At 40.7% G+C, this 10,368-nt stretch overlaps 1 protein-coding gene across 1 annotated transcript in view; it reads right to left on the reverse strand.

The window, feature by feature from the left end:
- Positions 1-6,815, reverse strand: part of gpat3.L (glycerol-3-phosphate acyltransferase 3 L homeolog) — a 253,658-nt gene extending 246,843 nt beyond the window's left edge. The window contains 1 exon segment of the mRNA NM_001094023.1: positions 6,553-6,815. Within this exon segment, the coding sequence (NP_001087492.1) occupies positions 6,553-6,696 (144 nt within the window). The 5' untranslated portion in view covers positions 6,697-6,815.
- Positions 6,816-10,368: the final 3,553 nt, after the last annotated feature.

A 10,368-nucleotide genomic window follows, 5' to 3' on the forward strand; every position in this document is an offset into this window, starting at 1 on the left:
GCATAATCCTTAAAAAGTCGTTGAGTGACAGATGGGAAATTATCAACACAGACCCCCATCTCCCGTTTTGGAACAAAAGGAGACCATTGCTTGCTTATAGACAGGGACGCAACCTTGCGGATATGCTGGTAGTAAAAGATGTGCTTCCAGAGCAAAAGAAGGGACGGACCTGGCTGGACAAGCCACTAAAAAACGGCTGTTACAGGTGTGCTGGCTGCCTCACCTGCATTCATATGACACATGGAGCTTCCTTCACACATCCAAGGACGGGGCATAAATTCACAATGAGACATAGAGTAACGTGTACGTCGGTATATGAGGTGTATATGGCATGGTGTCCTTGTGGCTTATATTATGTGGGGAAAGCTTCCACGACGTACCGGGAAAGGATGAATAATCGATTATTCATAGTTGGGCCATTCATTACCACAGTTCCGGCATATGGTTATCCACCATGTGGCTCCACGGAGGAGAGGCGGGAATAGGGACCTCCTATTGCTACAGCGAAAATCTATGTGGATTTATAAACTTGATGCTCTGGCCCCCAAGGGACTGAATGAAACTCTCCCGATGTCCCATTTCATTTGAGATTGTAATAGATTCTGTATCTATGCAGCCAGCTGCTGAGCAAGAAATTTAAGGATTAAAGACCATTTATAGTGTTACAACTCAGGGCTAAATTGAGTACTCTCGTTAGAACACTAATAGACAATGTATCTTTATTACACACAACAGTCTATGTTGTAACACTTAGGATACAGTGCCAAAGACGTTTCTTTCAGTGCAGAGTGCTAACAGCACTTTTTCTATTGTATGTATTTATTGATCTAATCACCCTCTGTTCTCCCTTGTGATTGTCTTTCAGGTTTATTGCACCTAATGTCGGCAAGGGGATGTGGGCCCAAATTCGGATTTAGGCCCCCTACAGGGTGTCGGATGGTGTGTGGCAGGAACTGTCTGGACCCGTCAGTAAAGGGTTAAACAGCTTGTGACTACGATCAGAGTGCTCTCATCTATGTCTAGAAGCCTCATCCAGTGAAGCACCAGTCTGACACGGTCAGCACCCTAAGCAAGGATCTCGCTATGGAGATATATCCAGTAGGTACGTACAGCTATACAAGGTTGCAAAACAATGGTGGCTCTGATCGTGAGGATTACTGGACGATGGCAGAAGCAGCGAGTAACCCCCATGAGGGCCCTGAATTGGTAACCCCGGATTGGGTCAAGTGAGTGCACGTCGGAGTGCTGTAAAGATGGTGCGGCAGAGTGTGCAGACGGCTATGTGGGATAATGGGCTGCGACGGAGAGCGATATATACTCTGCAGGGGAGCTGTGTTGGAACGGAAGGGAACGGAGGCGATCCTGGAATGGCGGTGCTTCCAGACAGTACTGCTGCTTCGGTACACCATACCGTACCTGGATGGGTGGTGACATGAAAAGAGGTAGGTGGAAGCATTCATTCCTAGCCTGCATGGTGCTGTCCATAACTGCTTCACATACCCATGTGAAGGTTTAGTGAAGACATACGGAGTTGTGTGCCCCCCCCCCTCAGACAACATAAAGATTTGTGCGTAAAGCAGGTATGCCCTGCCGGGGGGGAGGGGGGGCCCTTGCAGCTGGGAAAGGGGGGTCTTGGAGGGTGCAGGGGATCTGATGTGGTGTAGCCCTGGTGGGCCCAGAACCATCCAGAAGTAGTGTTCTGTTCTGTTAAGAAATCCAGTCACTCCAGCCTTTATACCTTACATTTTTGCCTAAATATATTAGAATTTTTTTTTATTTTGCACAGTCTATTTACTGAGTTTTTATTTTTATATTGAACAATTCCTTTAAGCCTGTGTTTTTTCTCCAGGCAAGAGAAGTGAATCCAATCCTCTCTGTCTTTGTGCACTGTAAAGTACAAGTACAAATACAAGGAACAGAGGTTGGCCTGAAAATACCTGCTTTTACATTTTTGGGCCAATCTCTGCTCCATGAACCCATGGGTGTCCACAGAAAATTGTCTGGGGGTGGGGGCAAGGCAAAAGTATTACACAATTTACTTGTACCAACATTTTGATTTCAAAAATTCTACAGCTCAACAACTTTTCTATAATATACAAGTAGTAACAGTAGCATTTGTATAGCATTTTCATTCAATTACTGACACAAACTGACACAATGGGTGTCTTATCTCTGGATTTAAATTATGACCTTTGCTCTCTCAGAGAATTAGCCAGCATTGCACTTACACACTCATTACTTTGAGCCAACGCAGCTATCTTTATTAGGCAAATCAGTGACTTGGGCATAATTAGTGGGACGAGTTAGTCCATCAGATAAAATGACCAGTTTCATAATCTGTTCATGACCAATGCAATGCCTTTCATTTAATGAAATAAAAATGCTCATGTGGGCTGAGAATGGACAAACTGATTTTACTTAACCTTTTACAGTAACAATAGCAAGAGGTTGTGCTCAACAAATGTCATTTACTTCTTTGTCTACAGCAACCTACTTTCTAGGTGGTTGACAAAAGGTTGCCAGTAGTACAGAATCTATGATTATGCATTCTATTCAAAACTAGGGGAAAAGTGCATTTTTCTTAGCATCACATGGCAGCTCAGAAAGCAAAGGGCTAAAAGATGAAGTGGAAGAGGGACAGGAGCAGGAGAAGAGGGTGAGGTTCAAATAGATATAATACAAATATATAGAGGAGTAAGCCGGCAGAGAGTTGTCAGCAGGGCCACCATTAGAAATCACAGGCCACATACAACAAAGGTTTCAGGGCTCCTGGGCCCCACCCACCCCCAGCCCAGATCCCACCCACCCCACACCACAATTAAGACCACACAGACATCAACTTACTATGAGTTAAAAAAAACTGTGGTTCCAGGGCCCCCCATAAATTTTTTTTAAAAATTGTAAAATTTTCACAAATGATCTGTTGGGCTTAATTCATTTGCACATGGATAGGGACAATGGCATAACTAGATGTTACTTTGTCCCACATGGATAGGGACAATGGCATAACTAGATGTTACTATGTCCCACAGCAAATTAATTTTAGGGCCCCCAACATATCTAGAGGTTGTCCAGTTTTAACAATATATGTTAAAATTGCTCATTAATTAGGGCCTCATGGGGCCCCATATACCTCCTGCCCCCTGCAGCTACAGGCTCTGCTTCCTCTGTAGTTACACCACTGGGTAGGAATCTGGCTACAGGACAGGGTACATTCATTCCATCCAGAATGCAGCATACTTGCAGCAGGATCTTGACACTGCACTGGGCAAATCCATAATGGAAAAAAACCTGGAGTCCCTGTAGATAATAAAACGGTCTGTAGAAAGCAATGCGAGGCAGCAGCTTTAAGGGCAAACAAGGTCTTGATTTGTATTAAAAGGGGCAAAGATTTGTGGAAGGAGGGTGTCGTTCTTTGACTGTACAGAGCTCTGGTAAGGCCCCATCTAGAATACACTGTACAGTTTTGGTCTCCAACGCTCAAACGTACATTATTGAATTAGAGGGAGCCCAGAGAATAGCAACTAGGCTGATAAAAAGTATGGGGGAAAAAGTTGAAAAGAAAATCCCTCCTGACTCATCTTGGAGTCAGGAGGGATTTTTTCCCCGATTTCAGGCAAATTAGAGAGACTTCAAATGTTTTTTTAACCTTCTGCTGGATCAACTAACAGTTAGGCAGGTTATATATAGTCTTAAAAGTTTGAGCTTGATAGATGTGTGTCTTTTTCAAGCTAACTTACTATGTTACACTAATAACAAATATGAGAAAACAATGACTAGAGTTAGGGCAAGAATAGGGAAATTCAGTAGGGCAATTAACTGAAGGAGTAAATGTTCTTTGTTGCAAATGCCTTGGAGAAAATGTACAAGTTTATTTATACTCTTTATCACTCACACAATTTGTCCAATCCTCTTAAACAGCTGCCCTCACAAACACACATTAATGGTTTGTTTTACTCACACACCCTTGCCTTCACACCTGACAGATTCATATGCCCTAGGAAAGAAGCGGTTTCATGAGAAGGGGTACATCTTAGAGTGGTCCTGATAGGTTTCCCTGTCTCCTGCTCTGTTCTACTTTCCCTATGCTCCCTGTGTGTGCCTGCTCCGGCTGTGGAACATAAGCCTGGTATTTGTTCTGGGGGTTTGTTATCATTTTAAAATTATTGTTAGGGGCCCCTAAGGTGTTAAATTATGTGCTGGGGGAGCGGTGTTATCCACCGGGGACAATGGCGGAACAAAGGGTGCAATTGTACCGGGGCCCGCACCCCCTGCATGCCTGCCGGCAGTTTGTGTGAGCGAAAAAATGCTGAAGAATCCGCTTCCAAAGGGGGGATGAATGAGCCCGTCTGACAATCTGCACCCAGGCCAGCCACCCCATAGTTACTGACAGGGGAGGTGGAGGCATGTGGTTTAAGGGTAAGTCTTAAAATGACTTTACATTTTTCACATATGAGTGATAAGTGATATCCCTGCAGTGAGCATCAATCATTTGGTTTTTTTGGTGTGTTACCACAATTAATGTGGACATGGTCTTGTGGTGACATGGGTGTGGTTTAAGTGGGTGTGGTTTAAAAACAGGGAGTGGCTAACACTAGGTTCCATTATGGCTCTCCACCATGTGGAAAAAAATTCAGCCCTTGGTACCACAGAAGTTGGACAGCACTGCTCAAGCATGCCTTTCTCAAATTCTTAGCGTTTGAGAAAGTGATGTGTATCCTAAAACATTCCTCTTGTTTTTTGTAATGTCATGCAGAATATGAGTTTTTTTTAAATTGCATTTAAGTGCTGGTATAATTTATGAAACTGTGTTATCACCCCATGCAATATGAGTATTGTATGCGGAAAACAAGTGAGCACACCCTATGCTTAGGGGCGTAACTACAGAGGAAGCAGACCCCCCTCATTGATGAGCAATTTGAACATATATTGGTAAAACAGGAAAAACACTGGATATGTTGGGGGCCCTAAAATTAATTTGCTGTGGGGCCCAGCAACATCTAGTTACGCCACTGCCTATGCTGCAAACAAAACCTGGGTGCTAGTACAAAAAATACAGGTACAAAGACAGTGCTCCTAGGGTTTAAAAAAATTCCAAACAAAAATGACCTTGAGTGAAAAAGTGTGTGTGTTATATGAAAGAGTTGCTACTGCCAGACAGGACCGACTCTTGGCCTGCATGAAAATGCAGACTGAGAATCAAATGGCCTCTGTTTCTGTGAGTATGCAGTTTCACAACAAAATCCACTTTGTGTGTCTGCACCCAAGCCAATGAAGTGCCTCTCTGTGCAGGGGCGCGCCTGTCAGGAGAATAGGTGAGAACCTTGCCTCAGGTGGCATTGCCCTGCAAGTTACCTAGGGTGGCAAAAAGCCTCTCCTAGTAAATTTAAGAGCTGAATTTCCATTTTTAAACTGGAAATTCAGCTCTTCTACTGTGAGAAACAGCCATGCGGCCCCTGGACCGACTCCGACAAGAGATGATATAAAGTAAAAGTAATGGGGAGGGGCATCAAAGGAGCCGTCTCAGGGTGAATTAGGAGGCCAATTTGCAGTCTCTGTGCAGACACAGGAGGAAGCAGAGATCAGCGAATCGGCTGATTCTTTATATGCAACAATTATCCAGTTCATGGTTGACAAATAGATCTATCTAGTTGAACCCCATTTCCCCAAAGTAAAAAAATATTCTGAGGAGATATCATTTAAACTAAAATAGGATTGTATCTGACTGCTAAATTATACACATAGTTGCACTGATTAACTCCAATAACAAGGTGTGGCATTAACCAGTTTAATACCACAGCCGGGCTAAATACTTAAGAGCTTTGCAAATGTGTCTCAATATGATTGCTGTTTAGCAGTTACTGAGACTTACAGCACAGAATATTTTTCTATTAACTAGATGCACAACATTGTTAAATTTAATAGAAGCCTTGATATAAGTCAAAGACAGCAAAGGTGCTGGCCCAACTCGCTATAATTCCTCAAGTGAAAAGGTAATTAGCCAAGCCAATCACTAAATACAATAGTATAAAAGGGCAGGTAGACATTTAGGGCCAGATTTATCAAAATGTAAGATTAGAGCTCAATACAAAAAAAGTCACTCACTTTCTATTCAGTCCTATGGGACTTTTAAGAAAACTGTATTTATCAAATGTGAACGCTAATTTACACCCATTGATAAATAACATTCTAAAAATCCCTTAGAAGTGAATAGAACGTGAGTGAATTTTTCTGTTGAAGATCACATTGTGATAAATCTGCCCCTTAATCTGCATGTCATTTTTTGCAGAGATTGACACTCTAGTTACCTATCTCAAAAGAAAATGTAAAAGTCCCACTAAGGGCAGAGACTCCTTTTCAGGGTGACTAATCTTCCCAAACTGCCTTCCCGCTGGCTACATTCTAGCCGGCGGGAAGGCAGTTCAGGGAGATTAGTCGGCCAGAAGAAGAGATTTGTCACCAGGCGACTAATCTCCCGATTGACTGTGTGTCTCTGCCCTAAAGGGACGACATCCCCAAGCCCAAATGTCCACAAATTTTAAGAGATTTTACCTCTAAAACTTTCACTAGGATCTTCATGTAAACTTCAGAGATCCCCAGGGAGCTGCCAAACATTGAAGGCAACAAGATGAGAACAATAACCAGCGTCAGCCATATGATGAATATATTACAAGCAATAGTCTTGAAGTCCTCCATTGCTATACCAGACAATTCCTATACAAATTCCTCCGGGAAGACTTTATCATATGCTTCCCCTCCTCCGATCCTTAATTTGTCAAAACAAGGAAAACACACTTTGCACACAAGGCATGAACTTCCTATAGACTGCCACGGCACTCCTCTATCCCCTCCTCCTCCTCCACCTAATCTAATAACGCTTTCCTCCCACTTTACAGTATTAAATGTTGCAGGTCTCATTTTCAAATGTCAGAAAACCAGCCTAAAGCCATTTCATAAGTAGCATTAAACCCAAATATCTAAGAGGATATATATGAAAATATACCTTCTCTTAGCCCTCTCAAATCTAACTAACCATGCCTAGTGCCTGCTCTCCAGTGCCACCCACCTCATTGCATACTAAGATGACTGACGTACAACTGACTGTGCAAAGTACATGCAGTTATTATAGTTTTACTTGAACATGTACTTTTGCATTCACAGGGTGCTTGTATTACTGAATATTGGGCCAGGAAAAAAAATCCTTAAACCTTATCAGAGTGATGTATTAACCCCTGACATGCCAGTAAACCACCAGCTAGATTAAGCATACTGCATTAACCCCAGGCCAGTAAATTCACTGTAGAAATGTATTCAGAGTATTGCATTAACCCCAGACATGCCTATAACACTGCAATAAAGAAAATGGATTTAGAGAGCATGGCAATATTTATACATGGTTGTGTGCTGAACTACAATACATATTCAACTACAGGAATACATGCCAAACATACATACTAGTGTGTGATAATGTCAGAACAAATGCAGCTGTAAGCTGATTCTAGTGCTGATGGTTTGGGACAGAGAGGGTGCAGTTGCTGCTGCCTGGAGCAGCTGAATGGAGAGCTTTGTTCTACACCATTGCAGACTGGGTATTGTAGTTTTAGATTAAAGGGGTTGCTCACCTTTCAATTAACCTTTAGTATGGTGTAGCAAGCGATATTTATTATTTGTATTTTTTGAGTTATTTAGCTCTCCAGTTTGTAAATTCAGCTGTCTGGTTGTTAGGGTCCAAATTACCATAGCAACCATGCACTGATTTGAATAAGAGACTGGAATATGAATAGGAGAGCCCTGACTAGAAAAGATGAGTAATAAAAAGTATCAATAATCATACATTTGTAGCCTTACAAAGCATGGGGTCAGTAAACATTTGAAAGCTGGAAAGAAAAAACCGACTTAAAATAAATAATGAAGAGCAATAGAAAATGTGCTTAGAACTGGCCATTCTCTAACATATTAAAAGTTAACTAAACGGCTCTTACAGATGAGCATTTTTACCTGCGCTCCCCTGCTTTCCGGTTTCATGTGTTCAGCCGCAGGGGAGCGCAGGAGTAGACACACTGAATTATTTTCAATGTGGCTGTATTCACACAGACACATGTAAGCGCTGAACGCAGGTCGGGACACAGGTAGGAGCACAGGTAAAAACGCTCGTCTGTAAGAGCCCTAAAGGTGAACCACCCCATTAACTTTAGACAATATGCAACAAGTTAAAAAAAAACTACTACAAATAAGGTCTTGAGCTTTTATTAAAAGGGGCATTGATTCACTTGAGGAGAGGGTCATTCTTTCACTGTATAGACTAAGCACTGGTAAGGCCCCATCTGAAGTATGCTGTACAGTTTTTGTCTCCAGTGCTCAAACATGACATTACTGAATTAGAGAGGATACAGCGAAGGGCAGCTAAGCTGGTGAAAGGTATGGAAAATCTTAGCTATGAGGAAAGACTGGCCAAATTGGGGATGTTCACGCTTGAGAAGAGGCACTTAAGGGGTGATATGATACTTATGTATAAATATATAAGGGGATCATATAATAATCTCCCTAATGCTTTATTTACCAGTAGGTAATACATTAGATAGCTTTAAGACTGGGTGTATCTAGAGAGCAAGCACTGGGCATGGTTAGTGATTCCGAGTTTCAAAGGGCTATTTTTATGTGGTATTTTTACATACAGTATAAAAGTATATTTTACTATATTACATTTTGTTTCACTGGGAATATTGGGCTATTTTTGGTCTACTTTTTAAATGGTTGGCTGGTCTTGGGCTTGTTTTGAAAATAAGACCTGGCCGCCCAGTACTAGGTTCTCTGCCCTTGATGTGTGCAGGCGGAACATTTGTTGTACTTTGCTCTGGTAATGTAATAGTGTTGACTCAGCTAATGATTTTTCAGCATCAGCGAAAACTTGATTAGTCTTTTGAAGTGGCTTGAATATGTTAAACACTTTTACCTCAAATATTTTTGGACAGTGGTTAATGATTATGTGTGAACATAACAGTTATTTGATTATTCACTTTCTTTAAAAAATGGCATAAATTGTGTTGATAGCTATACTTAAAGAGATACTGACACCTGAAATTAAACTTTTTTTTACATCTATTATAATATTGGCTTTGCAAACTACTTCTAACTTTGCCATAAAGTATTTGCATGATGCTTTTACATTACCTGTCTGATCCCCCATGTTCCTGTATGAGGGGGCTGCCATATTTGTGCAGCAGGAGTCCGTTAGCATTAGAAACTGTAACTAACAGGCTGAGATGGGACAGTCAGGTTGGCAAAGTCAGAGTGTCAGAGAGTCAGGCTTAGGAACTTCAACTAACAATTATATACAAAAACAAACCTCTCAGCAAAAAATTATCAACATGACCTATAGGTAACATTTAATGTACATTCATATGCTAAAATTCATTTTTTAGTGTCAGTATCACTTTAAGGACACAGAACTCACATAAGGACTCACCCTAATGTGAGTTGTTTCTTAAGGAAAAATCATGTAAATCTTGGTAATTAAAAAACACATTAGACCAAACCGGTTTGCCAGAGTATGCAATAAAGAGCATGTTAATTTTTATTGGCTAAAACACAATTATAAAAAAAAAAGAAAGTGTTCACAGGAATCAACAAGCTAAAACTTAAGTTCTAGCAACAGCTGATGCTGTTTAAAAGAACATGCTACAAAAATATATTTTTACCTTAGCTGCCAAGTATCTGGCTCCTATTCTAATTTGCTTGTTCCTTTAAAGTCACTGACCCCATCGGAAAAACAAAAGCTCTGTAAGACTACAAGTTCATTGTTATTGCTACTTTTTATTACTCCTCTTTGTATTCATGTCCTCTCCTATTGATATTTCACTCTCTTATTCAAATCAATCCATGGTTGCTAAGGTAATTTGGATCATAGCAACCAGATTGCTGAAATTACAAATTGGAGAGCTGCTGAATAAAAAGCTAAATAATTTAAAAAAACACAAATAAACAATTAAAACGAATTGCAAATTGTCTCAGAATATCATGCTCTACATTGTACTGAAAGTTTACTCAAAGGTGAACAACACATTTAACAAGTCTGCACAATAATGCTGTATTGATGCGGTGGCACAAAAATAATCTAATTATGTTTCTAGAGATTTTGTAGCTAAAAATGAATATTAAAGAAAAGCATGCAAAACGTCAGTATGATAAACTGAAATGACGCGGCTATTTCTATCAGCTTTCTACCAAATGTATCATTACAATAAGCCTAATATTTCCTCATTAACATCTTACAAACTCAAAAAAACACAAGATCTTAATGGTATCATAGTAAGACCACCTAAAGATAGCATCATAACTACATATACGAGAAGGCCCTTGTATTATTAT

This window comes from Xenopus laevis, chromosome 1L (genome assembly GCF_017654675.1).
Source record: "Xenopus laevis strain J_2021 chromosome 1L, Xenopus_laevis_v10.1, whole genome shotgun sequence".
Lineage (NCBI taxonomy): Eukaryota > Metazoa > Chordata > Amphibia > Anura > Pipidae > Xenopus > Xenopus laevis.